The sequence below is a fragment of the Achroia grisella genome, unplaced genomic scaffold (genome assembly GCF_030625045.1).
Source record: "Achroia grisella isolate CSIRO2021 unplaced genomic scaffold, CSIRO_AGI_Agris_v1 utg782, whole genome shotgun sequence".
Lineage (NCBI taxonomy): Eukaryota > Metazoa > Arthropoda > Insecta > Lepidoptera > Pyralidae > Achroia > Achroia grisella.
In genome coordinates, this window is record NW_026713022.1 from 331,493 (window position 1) to 347,718 (window position 16,226).

A 16,226-nucleotide genomic window follows, 5' to 3' on the forward strand; every position below is an offset into this window, starting at 1 on the left:
ATAGGACACTAATAAAAAAAACTTATGACGTCATCATCAGAGTCTGTCGATTCCGGTGCGTTACAACACTAACGTCTAAATGATTAAACTAAAGCTGTACTCTTCTCACCACGGAGGAATAGAAAGGGCAAATCTTAGCTATATACTTATATTGTATAAATGAAGTGGTATTATTAACTGCTTTAATAAGGCCGACGTACATTACAGTATTTTCACTTTTTTGTGTAGTTTCAGTGTCATTCAGTTGTTAGGAACTGGGATGCGTCAACGGTAATTAAAATAATTTAGTTTCTAAGTAAGTTTGATCATGATGTAGCATAGAACTCTGTCAGTATGACCCGTTATTGACGTCAAATTTAATATGTCGTCAAATAACATTGAAAAGGTAAACACAGACTCCAATCAATAAAACATTAATGATTACTAAGAATATGACAGCATTTCTGCTGCTTCCCAAAGACCTCCAATTTTTTAGTATAAAACTTGATAAATTCTAAACAAACATTAGAGGTTTAGGGAATGGCCAAGTGCATTCATTAGCTTAACTGCATATATTAACAGTTTTAGAAGTTGTTGTTCAATTAATGTAAACTTACTTGGTTCTGTGTAGTAGCTCTAGTTGTATTATATGTATATATTTTATTTAAATTTACCTTATTGTGTATATTTCGGTATCAAACCAATCTCACTGATTTATAGTCATCATTTATATTAGAAATGAAAAAGGTCATTCTTATTTTGATAATACTAGATTTTCTCGTCAATAAGTAATAATTGTTAACCTAGACCGCTTTTACACTTATAAATTGTTTACGAGTAAATTTATGTATTAATTTACAAACGTTAACTTTACTCATAAGTTACTATAACTTATAGTAACTTAGAAGAGTATTTAACTTAGCAATAATTTGTTTCGATAAAGTATTTACATAAATAATATTTATAAGTGTAAAACGACCTCACAGATATGATAAGTATTTAGAGTATTTTTAGTCAATTTAAAATATCTAGTAACTAGTTATTTATAAATTAAAAGCTGCACAAATAATTGTCACGAGTTGCTTTTTTAGTACATCTGTGTACTAAGTGAATCACTCTACTTTAAATACGTATTTACGACAAACCTAATTAGTACAGTTGCCCATTCTAAGTATTTTCATAAGGAATTTGTAATGCTATCCCTTTTGTTTACCAAAAATATAAAAATTAGCTTCAAATTCTATGTACAGATTTAATTATGAACGTTAAGTCTGGTAAAATACGTTTTCTGTTATAACTATTACATAACGGATATATCCATAATGTAATGGTTATTTTCTGTAATAGGCATTTTTTATTCATAAACATTACATATTGATTACACATTCGTGGACGTAGAATCATATTACGTTTAGTTTCATGTTCGTCCATCTAATTAAAACAATTCGAATTCGAACAATTCAGTACCGTTAGCACACGTTTATATACTAATTATGTTGAGTGCTATTGTTATTCGAGTTGCTTATACATGTCCTCTATTTGGGGTTTAAAGTAGTTCCTGATTTCTGGTCTCTTCGCCTTCATCGTGGGTGTCAATAGGCCGTTCTGTACTGAGAAAGGATCTGGGTGGAGGTATATATCTTTGATCTGAAAATAAATAACAACCATAAGTTTTTCACACATTGCTATGGGTTGCATATGTATTTAGAAAAAAAAAATATGTTTCCATTAGTCGTTAAGTACACACAGTAACCAGTAGTTTAGTTTGGGGACTCGATGGCGCTGTATGTTCCGTTTTGATCAAAGTGATTAGAGAGAAAACTGGTACACTCTCATATTCATTTCGCTAGATATGTATATATATATAATAATAATAAAGATAGACATTTGAATTTGAAAATTAACGTTTTGTAATTTTGTAATTGTATTGCTCGGAGTTTCTCTTTACTAACATGATTCCATGGAATGCTAAGTAGTTCGCCTCAACTAATATACGGTATTTGTGTAGATAATAACTAATGACCATATTTCCTTACTTGTTCAAATGTCTTGAGGCCAGCGGTCTTGCCCCATTGTAACATGTCATCCAGGATGACCTTTTTAACCTTTTCGTTCTCGCAAAGGGCTGAGAATGTACCCTTAATGCCACACTCTAGCGCCCAGCATTTTACAACATCGACATCTGGTACAACGACCGCTACAATGCACGACTGAAACAGAAAGACAATAGATGTTTATTATACATAGTGGCAGCCCAGTGGTCGAAATTCAACCATAATGAAAAATACAATCTTTGAACCAGAATTAAACAAAAGAGTACTAATGCTAACTAAATAATAATAATAATAATCAAATAAATGGCATGGTAATTTAATGTGTTTTTATGCATAACTAACAAAAAATATTATCATCTTGCATAATATGCTATGCTTCTCTATATAAACTATAAATGTGTGAAATTTCTACATTCATTCATACTCTTCCGTCAGCTCAATTCTCGTAAAAAGGGGTACAAAGATTTGAATGAAACTAGAAATAACTGCATTGGTTATAACGTCCAGATCTTATGATATTGTTTTACAAATCTATCGTTGTCTATTCTATAAACTACAATAGTTACTTAACAATAAAAAGAAAGAAGAGAGCTTTGTATAATCTATGTACTTATTTGAGTTGTAGAGACTATAATTACTATTAAAATATATGCCATTATATGATTAATAATAAAGTGCATAAATTAAAAATAAATTTTGAATGTTGGGAATCAACTTTAATTAAAAGTCTACTTGGCATATTTTTTATTTTCATTTAATGTACTAATCGTGCGATGTATCAAACCTGCCGTGTATTCTCATTAAACGCACAACAATAATAACTCACCTTTAATGATTCGCCATGTACAAAAACTTGTTCGACGTACTGACTCCTTATGTAAATGTTTTCAATTTTCTCAGGAACTATGTATTCGCCTTGTGATAATTTGAATATATGTTTTCTTCTGTCAATTATTTTCAGTGTTCCATTCTATAAAAAATATACCAATAGTCTATTATTACATTGTTTAGAAAAAAAATTTAACTTAATTTATTACATATTACAAAAAAATCTTCAAACTTAATTTATACTGGTATATAACAAGATAAATTAAGTTTGAACAATTTTTTTCATTCAATTCACTGGAAAAATGGTCTGATAAACAATTTTAGATAAAAAGGGTGCCAAAATGTTTTTTACTTTTTACTTACGAGTATGTATAAAACTTCGAATAAATGCATATAGAAGTCAAAGATTAGAACCTTAGTCTATATTAACATTGTAACGAAGGAGCAAGCAAATTTCTTATATTGAAATATATATAAACAATCAACTATATAAATTCATGGGCTACAGGTCCATAGGTAAGAATGGATTCGTGGAATAAAATGGAATTGATCGTCACCCAAAGATGCACCAAATTTCGCACGCAAATCAATAACGGAAATAAAAATACTTTTTAATGATACTAACCGGTAACCATTTGCCAACATCTCCGGTGTGATGCCAGCCGTCTTGGTCGATGACTTCCCTGGTTTTCTCTGGTTCTTTGAAATATCCCTTGAACACGTTGGCGCCTTGTACGCATACCTCACCCTGGCCCTGCGCCGCGTAGTATTCCATCTCGGGCACATCCACTAACTGAAAAGTAAAAGAATTCTATGTGATATATCTAAGTCATCTCAGGTTGTCTGCAAATAACAATAATAATTGATTTATTTGTGAACGACTTTGGGTCCAGTATAACATTGTAATGAGCCCTTACGAAATCTGTAGTATGAATCGTATAAATATTTATCAAGTTTAATACTCGATAAATATTTGCTCGACTACATTTGATTTTTACATTATTATTGTATTTGTCATTCATAATTTAAGAGCTCTTGTTGGTGGAGCTCGTGCCACTTTCCATGATATTCTATCATACTCTTTAAGCGTTGATACGTCACAACTCCAATATTTTCTTTAATTGTATTTTATTAAAACTAAAGATATATATAATCAATGATCAATGATTAAATTAAATTAAATATCAATTTCAAGTTCCTATCCAACTGCCGGTCAATACTTCATTTATCATTTTGTTCATTTATTTAACAGTCACCTAAAAATGCTATGCTCCTAAAACTCCCTCCCTGAAGCAATGAAAAATTATAACTAAGGCAGGTATTTTACGTATTCTAAAAGATTGCAGCAAGCAATAAGGCCGCCTTTTGCTTAGCATATTTTATGTCTAATTATAATCAGACAGAGCAGACTTGTAAATACTATGATAATCAATAAAATAAAAAAAATTATGATACTTCAAAGTTTTTCAGTATTTATAAAATTACGTACGTTAGTGTATAGTACTATAACATGCATATATTATACATATAAATCTTTCTCTTGAATCATTATAAATTTCTGAATTTACTGCATTCAAATCCGTTGCGTAATTTAAAAGATATAAGCGAACAGACAGCCGCGCCGACTATGTTTTACATTGTGTAAAGATTTGTCTAAGTACCTAGGCAGTAACAATTAAGTATTATGATCATGTTGTCAATGCTAACGAATAACTATCTATATAAATTACACAAACATACCTTCACTTTGCAACAAGCGACGGGAGGGCCGACATGTTCAGGCACATGATCGCCCTGAACTGTGAGAGTTACTGGCGCAGTGCACTCTGTCTGGCCGTATCCCTCCACGATCTGGTGGAGCAATCATCATAATTGATTATTACTTTGATAGTATTTTGGGAGATTTGCAATTAGGATTATACTTTGTGTTGATATAAATAGAAAATATATTGTACGTAAAGAAATAAGATTATGATTCTTTATAGTTCATTTCAAATATTTTGGTGGTGAGGCCGATTAGATATTACTTCAAGTGTCATTGTAGTAGTATATTCTAAGTCAGAGTTAAAGTCAAAATTATTTAATTACATAGATACAAGAGATTTTGCAACTTATGCACTCAACTTATACTCTGGGGTCAATGTTTTACAACTGTTATAAGATAACATTACAAAAAAAAATAGGAACCAAAACTAACTTTATTACCCCCAACTAATCAGCAAGGAAAAATTATAATCTGATGATAATTATAAATATAATATCTGATGATGGTAATTGTAAAAAAAGCACTAATTACTATTAGGTTACGCTGAAAATATAATTATTTACAGTGTGTCATTCAAAATATTCCAGTGTGAATGAAAATCGATATTTCATTTTAAATCGATGGCTAACCTTGTCATAACATTGTTGTGGCTAAGAATTTATAATAGTATATTTATGGAAAATGCCCAATTCATAAAGCTGGCTTTAAGGCGAATCTCCAGATATATAGCTTTTGGCAGTTATCCATATTATGTGTTAGTTAAAACCACTGTTATCCAAACGGTATGGCTTTGAGTGTATAAACAGATTGAGGTAGGTTATGGTGAAGTTTGAAAATAATATCATAAATGCATAATTATATTTACAAGTAGTCGCCCAACGATCGAATTTCGATTATAATTAATTTAAATTATGGTTCTGTGTTATATTCATGCATTCCGTACGATTATAGATAGACAAACAATATTAATCTATTCTCAATTTGACATATGCATGTGTGTATTAAATACATAGAGTACCATGTAATTTACATACACACACGCATATATCGAATTGTGAACAGATTAATATTTATTTTTAACGCAAACATTAAGTACACACTAGTGTGTGTACTTAATGTTTTTTTGTTGAATTAATATTATTTACGTATAATTAAATTAATATCAGCACTTCTTTCTATATAAACTATAAGTAAAATATATAAGTCATACTTCTCCGTCCGCGAAACTTTCATAAAAAGGTGTACAAAGTTTTGTTTCACTTATAGTGATATGCATATAAGAATAATATATTAAAAACATTAAAAAACTAACTAGACATCCAAGAGCGCAGCGTGCGAAGGTGAGTACGTTGCCAGCAAGAGGGGCCGACCCGACCACCATAAGTCGTATACGCCCTCCCATACCTTCGCGCACTTTACGGAATACCAGTTTATCCCAAATAGAATCACTGCGAATTATGCCCCTGAAATAATAGATAAAAAAGAATTCAATTATAAGATTAGAATTATTTCAGAAATAAAATAACTATATAAGATTTTTTTAAATATCAACAAAAAAAGCAAATAGTATATCATACAACATATATAACGTATTAAATAAACTACGTTCTAGAGATACTGAATTTTATATATTCATCAATAACTCATTAAATGTTATGTAAGTAAAAACGTGGAAAAAATCGTAGTATCATACATATTTCAAGATCATAGGTATGTATTAATTTCTTAGTCAAAAACAAATACTATTGATGGCATACAACCTACCTCTTTAATTCAGACTCTTTAGCCGATAATGCCATATTGAATAGAAGTTTCTTAATTTTCGAGTTAGATATTTCAGATTGTGCTTTATCATAGAGCCTGTTGAGAAGGCGGGGTACGGCTGGAATCATGGTTGGTTTAAGAGCACTCAAGTCATCAGCCAGTCGCCTGATATCTCCGCTGTAGAATCCTACTGCACCACCTACCATGTATACGGAGTTCTGGAAAGTGCAATTAGTAACATTATTGTTAGGCTTCAAAAACTTACATGTACACAAATATTAAGTATTGATATTGGTTGATAATATTTAATAAAAGCTTCCAGTATATTAGAGGATCAAACATATGCATGATTATATAAATAGGTTATCCTATTTATATAATCATGCATGTGTCCAGGTATTTTATTGAATTAAAGTCACTTGCCCCACTGCTATATTTAAGAGATGACAGTATAAAATAAACAATATATTAATTTACTTTCTTTTATTGTTTAATTTGAATATTCTTGTCAATTAATATATATCGCGTTAGTATTTCTTGATAACTGATATAAATTGAATCAAGTCAAGTGTATGTTTAGTTTATAAAAATAACTTCTTCGTATATACTCTAAATAATAATAATTTATACAGGTTATTTAACTAAATACCTATATATTTTATAGCGTACCTATTCTTATTTTATTCCTTTTCCGAACAATCCATGAGAAAGATCCCTGATAGTTTATACACACAAATAATAATAGAATTATAAGTAAGATCATGAAGCCATATTGAATGGCATAAACGCGTCACTAACAGATTAAGTAATGTGAATGACGTCATCGTTATTGATTCGTCATTAAAATTTAACAGAATTCGTGTTACCGTTGCCAAGACAAATAGAAAATTGACGGTTAAATTTCATGTTTATTTTTTCTTTAAAAATAAACTAATCAAACTACATTTAGTTATATTTTTAGTACCATAAAGAAAACATTTTTTTTAATATGCCTTCACGACTGTTATATCATAATGTATAGTCAGAGACATTGTTAATGTGATTTGCACACATTTGTCAGAGTATACTCCATTACATAACAGAATGGCCGCCGTATCTCGGATTTATTTGGTTTGTTTGCGGTGTTACGATTAAAGGAGAGACAGTCAGAAATATAAATTGACACGCAAAATTGGTGTCGATCAGATTTGACGACCAATCGGACTAAGATTAAAGCAATAAACAATGATTAAATTAAACAAAAGTAGATTTGTATTTAAGAATACATCTTAGGTATGTACTTATATTTTCTATTAGGTAATTTTATATTGTTCCATTTGAAGTATTGTAATACTAAACATACCTCGCAACATCGCTCCAGCATGTGAGCGAGTGGTAGGAAGGAGATCATGATGTCATGTTTCGACGGCCTATGTTCGCCCAGCTGCATGTTGACGCTGCACATAGATGCGACCACATTTTCGTGCGTCAACATGACGCCTTTCGGCATGCCCGTCGTTCCTGAGGTGTAGCAAATTGTGCACACGCTCTCTGGCTTTGGTGGCTGTAATTTTATAGTAGAATATTATTTAAATGAATTAACGAATGAAATCACTTATTGCAATGAATGTGGTAAGTATAAAAATGGAGATGTACGTGATGATAGTCCTGACATTCAGTCTATTCGATATGCAAAATTAATGTCAACTGATATAATGAAGATTATTATAATATTAACAATAACAATTCATACAATGTTATCCAATTCGCATATAAAATAACCCTTAAATGAGTAAACACTTATTAATCAACCACTTCATTAGTTTGTCTTAGAACTATTTTAAACTGAGATTTGTACCTGTATCAGGTAATTTATTATAGATATTTATGCAGCATGTATAACTGTTATTGTGATGCAATATCTTTCCTTTATATATATATATATATATATATATATATATATATAGGTGTGGTATACGGTAAGTTTATAAGCTCTATGATATATTGATAAAACTACAAACATTATTTAAATAACTATAAAAAGTTATACCTATTAACAACAACACGAGTTGAAAACTTTTCAGATAAGTTTAACTTTCATAATATTATGTTGCTAGTATGTTATGCTTCTCATATGTTTTAACAATAGAGCTACACAGTTGTATATAATATAATATCTCAGGACAATTCACACAACGCCATCTAGTCCCAAGCTAAGCAGAGCTTGTGTTATGGGTACTAGACAACTGATATACATTTTTTTTGTAAATAAATACATATTGTACATAGAAAACACCCAGACCGATACAAACAATCATACTCATGAATACAAATATTTGTACCGTGCGAGGAATCGAACCCACGACCATCGGATAGTAAAGCGGTGTACTAAACCACTAGACCACCGAGGCTGTCGAATACATACATCTCCGATATATTTAAAAAATCTTTATAGTATATATATACAGTTTAAATTGTTATAAACTCTTAGAAAATATCCTCTTTAAAAATATACTTACAATACAAGGATGGTCTTTCTGAGCGCCTTGTATTTCAACATCGCTAAACTTGAGAATTTCAACACCGCGACTCTTTGCTCGCTGATGCGTTGAAGGCGAAACCTCCTTAATCGTGATTAGTTTCCTTAGACACCTTGGTGACTGATCAAGTAGTAGATTGGCTTTCTTATCATCTTCACAAATTACTACTGACATTTCAGCTGGAAAAATCAAATTATACCATTATCTATAAATTAAGTATAACGTATAAGTACATTGTCAAATATTACATAATTTCCTAGTTTTACATTAGAATTCAAAGTCAAAATTCTTGTTTGAGTTATCATAATAGTATCTCTATCATTCAGTTTGCCAGTTCTATTTAACTTACTTAGGCTAGCTACTTCAGTTGAGTAAAACTAAGAATTTTCTAACACCTGCTATATTATATTATTTGCTGTTACGGAATCCTTCAAAATTTTACACATTAACAAATTTATTTTAAAATGTTATATAGGTATGTACCTATATGTTGTAAAATATCTAATTGTAATAAACAATTTCATAAATTAAATGTAATAGTAATAATAGTAATATTTACGCATTATAATTAGGCACGTCTATTCCTACAACAAGAATAGAAAACAAAATCTTGTTACCATAAGCTACATATGTTTAGTGAATCTATAGTAAATAAATATGATATTTTTACGAATATGTAGATCAGCTGAATGGATAACATAAAATGTCCAATTACACAAATCGAAACTTGAATGAAAGAAATAAAGTTGATTTTCAATATACATACTTTGATTAACAATGAAGGCACATGCATTAGCTCCTAATGTGTCGTACAATGGGACAATGACCATTGAATAGCAGTATGCAGCTTGTTCTGTCATGACCCATTCCGGGCAGTTCTGTGAGTAAATACCTGTAAAAAACAAGTTAATATTAAGATAAAAAAGAAACAAGTATTCTATAGCACAACATTCTATTCATATGTCGATATCTCCTGACAAGAGAGACTAAAAGGGAGAGAGCATTATTTTTTAAGTTTTATTTAAGAATCACTGAGCAAAGGTGTGTGTAAAAACATCTTTATATTATTTATTATGATATATGATTACATATTAAATAAATAATACTAAGTATTTGTATATTTACTGTTAATATAGTATAAATAAGGGAAAAAACAATGTGTAGCCGGTAGTTGGAATTCTTTTATTAAGTTATGTTATATATACTATTTATAACAAAACTGGTGGAGTTAAGAACAACATTTAAGAAAATACGGATATGAAAGTGCATGTAGAACTCGAATACAAAAACCAAGTGCATCTAAATACTATTATAACAAGTTCAACAAGTTTCACGGGTAAAATTCTACAAAATATTTTAGCCTTAGAATTTAAAACACTGTAAACATAAATATTAATGATAAATTCAAATTATGAGTGTATACAATTCTAGTCGATACTTTATTTTTTGTAAAAGTAAGAAACAATTAGTAACCGCTAGTTGAACATAAAAAAACTATAATTCCTGTCGAGTATACACTTACCTACAAAAGTATTTTGCCCGGGAGGTAGCCCTTGGCATATAAGTCCAGAGCCGAAGTTTTTCGCCCGCAGCAAAGTTTCATTATACGTCTGCCATACGTAGGGCTTATTTGGTCCCTCACGCCAACCAAGACAATTACCATTATCTGTAAGAATTGAAATAATAAAAACCCCTATCTCTTAATCAATCCAATATCTTGTCTAGTTGTAATAAATTCAGCTACGGAATATTCCACAGGATTCAAAGTTGTTTGTTTCATTTTGTCGACGCAATGAACATTAAGGTTTTGTAAAATAAAATTACGAGAATTGTCCCTACCACTCTAGTAGCAAATTACGTTTAACAGTATCCTGAAAACCGGTTCTTAAAAGACGGTAATAATATTTTGTAATATACGAGGCATTATAGTACGGGTCACTAACGAGCGGAAATTATATGACATTATTATGGTCTCAAGAGTATACTTTAAAGGACTTCCTAGTACATTAACGTGTCACTTATAAAGGGCATAAAATTCTCCTTATCAACAAAATTCTGTTGTATAAATGGTTGTAATACAGGAACATAGCACCTTTACCACTTATCAACTTTAGTACCTATTTCCACCCGCTAATTGTATTTCTCGTTAAATTAAATTTTCCCGGAGATAACATTTACCGGCATCGATTTTCTATTTCCAGTCTAGTATAAGTCTTTACACAATACATTTCAGTTAGCGCTAACTCTAGTAGGAAAGCAATTTTATTAAATTGGTACAACAGCACTGTTACAAGCTATTGTAACCATCAGTACGTTACACTAATACATTATAATGTACAATGAGATGCATTCGATTGCCTTTTCTACTGACAATATTGATGACGACGGCTTTGGTTATTTAGCGGTTTAGCACATCGCTTTACTTCCAATGGTCATGGGTCTGATTTCTAGCAAACAATGGTATTCAGGAGTATGATTGTTTGTATCGGTCTAAGTTGTTTCTATGTATATTATGGGTGTTTTTACAAAAAAGTCTAAGTATTTATATCTAGTTGTCTAGTACCTATAACAAGCTCTGCTTACCTTGGAGCTAGATGACGCTGTGTGAATTATTCTGGATATTATGTTATAAATAACTGTTTTGTATATAGGGTAATCTAGGTAACTAATAAATATATTTATAAGAAATATCTATATCTGCATAAATAATAGTAATCTTATCTATGTCTAGTTGATATGTAAAGTACCACTACTTACTTGATTCTTTAACGCCTCTGCGGAAAGTCTCATAAAGCGTGCGTGTGTCTTCATAGAGATAACGAAGGTACCGACCATTTTTAGCTTCTTTATAAAATTTCGATACACGAACCATTTCCGGCCCCTGTAACAAAAGGCAAAATTTTTATACGTTTCAGATAATTACAAATATAATTTTCTAATCCTACGTATAATATAATAAACAACACATATAATGATAATTATTATACCTGCTATAATCAAAAGGTGATTGAACTGAATCCTTTCAACACAAGGAGAACTAATCAGTTGTAATCGAATTAACTTCTATACCTTACGTTGCATTATTTCGCATTGTCTAACTACTAATACTCAAAATAATAAACATATATGCAGTATCGTATAGCGTATTATTTAGCCAGCCATTGATAGCGTAAAATTTTGTAAGGCATATGATGTATAAAGTGTAGTCACTAAAATCATACACAAATAACTCCCCCGTTAACCTAATGACATGTTTGGCCCACTAACTTCGAAACTTGAGTACAAGCACGAAGCACTCTTACACATTACGGTATATTATTATGGTTTGCACAATGATATATGGAACGATGAACGGGTCAAAGTCACTTCGGGGAAAGACAACAACACTTCGGTGGCAAATTGACACGTCATAAATTGTTATGTCATTAAGATAATAGGTAGTGTAAAGACACTTTGTAGGTTTTGATGTCGTTCAACTGTGAAGTCGAAAATAATAAGGCGTATTCATAACTTCAAAGAATACTATTTACTACGAGGTTTTTCTTAGTCGTGCCTGCTATCCCTAATTATATTGATTGGCATTCAGTAGTAGTAGTTTCCAGTATTATTTTAATGTAGAGAGTAATTTGAATGTTTTAATTGTTCAGCTATAAGCCATGTAATATACAACGAATGTTCTCTAATTATTAGATATAAACTTGTGAAGTCTGAGAGTTTCTCTCTAGAGAGGTCTAGTTTAAGTTACTAATTTTTGTTTTCCAGTCATGACAATCTCAATCCTATGTAACAAAGCATTACCTATACTGAGTGAAATATTGTAGAGTGTAATAGTTGCATAGAAACACAATACCTATAGAAATAGCGCAATGTCTTTGGAATCCCTATATTCTGAATAATATAGTTACTGTTAATATTTTTATTTTACTAAAACCATTATCAAGATGGAGATAGTGTTCGAGTTTATATTCCACATATATATATATATATATAACGTCCTTAGTACCATTATTTTAAACTAAATCACCAATAACTATTTCATTGCCTTCTATCTTTCATGCTCATTCTGACTGTGACTAAACGAAAAGAGGGTCAATGACTAAAATAGTCCCGTAGACAAATGTTGTTGGTACTATTAATAGTTTACGATGTTCCATTAAAACGAAATTATATGAGACAAAATATGTGACATCAAACCACTTGATCTTGAATTAAGTTTGCAAGGCCGGCAGGAAATTAGTCACACGATGCCAAGTGAAAAATGTGATTGTGAATACTTGTGACTGGGTATATTTATAAATTGTGTGTGGTGTGACATACAGACGTACGATCTATTTTGAGTTTAACTTGTAGATGACAATAGATATAGAGTCGATGGTTATTGCGAAGTCTTCATTCAATTTTCTTTTCGTCGGAAAATACTCTTTTATTGCACTCATAAAATAAATTTTAGAGGTTAATTTTATGTACTTATTATTTATTTCGTCCACAAATCTCAAAAGCATTATAAAGAAAGGAAAGAAGTAGTTTTATTATATAAGTACTTCTAAACGGAATTGAATGGATTTGGTATATATGGGATGATTATATGTAGCATACGTTTTATCATAACTCTCCGAGTAAATCCAAAGGTTGAGGCTGTTGTGAAATATAATGAAATAAAAAGTAATTATATTTAAAAAATAAAAAGTGGTATACAATATAGGAGACAATTAGTGAACTGGCCTCTTAGATAGATTAATCAATTTAGCTGTGTTTAGGAGTAATAGCCCTGGATCTTTAGGTATAAAATAGTATATACTATATCATATAACGACTTCATCAAATATTATTTCAACTTTCATTTTGTACAAAGATAGATAAAATTATTATGGATTGAATTATTTAAGCGTGGTTTATTATAATCTAGTCTGGGGGCTAAAAGTAGCTATATAAAATAATTCGTGACGTCTTTTAATTATTTACTTGTAGTCAAGAACAAATGGCATACACGAAATTATAATATTAATAAATTATAATACGTAAACTATGCGAGAGCTTCATCAACATTAAAAATATTTTATAAATCGTAGTATCGTGAAAAATAATGGTTTATTTATCTCCTACATTAGTATTCGTTTTAATGTTTCAGAAATTATTTCATATACAGAGATATGCCAGATTAAAAATGAGTAAGTATATATAAAACTAATTTATTTCTAAATATATATAACTCGCGAAGAATATTCTGATGATGAAGCATCAGTCTCTATTGGCAAATAAAAATACCGTGTCTCCAAAATAGTTGACATTGTAGGCACGCTTGGCTAGGAACAGTTTCCGCGTAACATGTGCTCTTGAGAATTAACAGTTAACACGTAGGTATACATATATTTAAGAAGATGTGAAGCAGATGGTTCTTGAGTTACAATTGTTTAAAACTACATTTCTTCATTTTATTTTCTTTATATGAAACTTTACATTTTATTTACTTTATTTACTTTTATATAAAGAAAATAAAATGAAGAATTTGTTACTAATAATATGTGTAAATACTAATAATGATAATACATCACATATTACACTAATATGTGTAATATGTGATGACGATTAAAAAAAGTGGTATTTTAACATATATGAGTACCAATGAACAGTATATATATATTTCTTTTGTTATCAAATTGAAATTGCCATATATATAAAGTTTTTTAGATTGATCAATAAATTAAAATATAAATATACACTATTAAATACGAATTATATAAATTAACAAATTTAAAAAAATCCCTAGTTACTGCAGGTAATAGAGACCAAAAGATTTCTTTGTTGTTGGGATTATTAATCCCAAGAAAACTACTAAACCAATACAAAAGAATAAGAAACCGTCTACTTGTATTATGCAGAGATCAAAACAGCGACTCGAGAATGAGGTAGGGTTCTAAACTGTTATACCGCCGACGTTATTCTGATTGATATTGAGTAACTCGTTATTACTAGAAAAAAAATTACAATCATTCAATGATTACAAAGACAGGGATGTTTATGAAGCTTGTAAAAAAAGTAAACAATGACACGATGTCACTCGTGACTTGTTAGGAACAAGTAAATTAAAAATTGGCAATTTATCAACAATGTCACGCGATAACACCTTACGTGGTTATTACGCGATTGTAGAGCACATTATAGGTATCTAGTGCCTAGTTACTAGAATATAAAAGCTACCTAATGATAAAATTGTGTGATAACGTGATATTATTAAGAAATACATAACCATACTAAAATATTACATGACTTCTAAAGTTTAATTATGTTTATCTAGTGACAATATGTGTAGTAAGATCTATACTATGATTATAAGAAATAGATTTTGCATTGATTGCGAAGTTAATCTTCTAGATCATTCCTTCCCTCTTAAGAATCGCGACTCTGGTCGACAAGCTATCGCTATTGGTTGCGTTCAGACGCCTGGTGTAGTACGGCGCTGGCTGTTTTATTCAACTGAATAGATATATGGTCTGACTATAGAATGGGACATCTTTTAACTTCTATGTTCCCTGTTACGAAGTTGCCATTTCTGAGGAATGACGTGTATTTCTCGATACATATATATCTAACAATAATCTTGGAAACAGAAACAGAAGAAAATACATTAAGTATAGCGTAAACATGAAAAGTTAGAGAATTGAAATGTAATAAGCGTATGTACTCAGGTCAATGTTACAGTTGGCAACGAATAATGGCCGAAAATCGGACAGTATTTTGCACAGTTTGTATTCCTATTTCTTGGTATCATTTATTTTTTACCTATACTAAGTATACCTAGTATAGTTAATAAATAATTGATAAAAACTGTGAAGCAGCATTTGTCATATAACAAATTCTCGTGAAATTAACTTCTTTACTTTACATCAACAAAAAAGGGATTTTAAAAATGTAACTAGATGCAATTGTTTAAGTATACTGGTTGCTACAAAAACAATTTTTTTTAAATACCTATTGTAGACATACATAAGTTAGTTCATAACAATGAAAAAGTACTAATTATTACAGAAATAATGTTATTTACACATTACGAATGTGTCTCTACTAATAGAAAGGATTAAAACAAATCACAAAACATAGACAAATATCAAGATTAGTAATATATAAGAACTTATATAAAATTGAAATACTATAAAAAAGTGGCACAGATCAATCAGATCGTCCTCGCTCATATATTTGTCTTGGCGGTGCGCGTTTGACGTGGACACTTCCGTGGCCCGAATCAGTTTGTTATTGCAAATATAAGAATTATGGAAAAACACACATATAAATTTGTATGACGAAGAATGTATATTTCCA

At 30.3% G+C, this 16,226-nt stretch overlaps 1 protein-coding gene across 6 annotated transcripts in view; it reads right to left on the reverse strand.

The window, feature by feature from the left end:
* Nucleotides 1-637: 637 nt before the first annotated feature.
* LOC131851228 (long-chain-fatty-acid--CoA ligase 5) overlaps nt 638-16,226 on the reverse strand; it is a 57,995-nt gene continuing 42,406 nt past the window's right edge. For all 6 annotated transcript variants that reach the window (XM_059201689.1, XM_059201687.1, XM_059201688.1 and 3 more), the window contains 12 exons: nt 11,667-11,790; nt 10,432-10,575; nt 9,676-9,801; nt 8,889-9,088; nt 7,733-7,933; nt 6,391-6,608; nt 5,939-6,089; nt 4,602-4,712; nt 3,487-3,654; nt 2,860-3,003; nt 2,016-2,189; nt 638-1,626 (listed from right to left, as the gene is read on the reverse strand). In XM_059201689.1, coding sequence (XP_059057672.1) covers nt 1,489-1,626; nt 2,016-2,189; nt 2,860-3,003; nt 3,487-3,654; nt 4,602-4,712; nt 5,939-6,089; nt 6,391-6,608; nt 7,733-7,933; nt 8,889-9,088; nt 9,676-9,801; nt 10,432-10,575; nt 11,667-11,790 — 1,899 coding nt within the window. In that variant the 3' untranslated portion in view covers nt 638-1,488. The remainder of the gene's footprint in view (nt 1,627-2,015; nt 2,190-2,859; nt 3,004-3,486; nt 3,655-4,601; nt 4,713-5,938; nt 6,090-6,390; nt 6,609-7,732; nt 7,934-8,888; nt 9,089-9,675; nt 9,802-10,431; nt 10,576-11,666; nt 11,791-16,226) is intronic.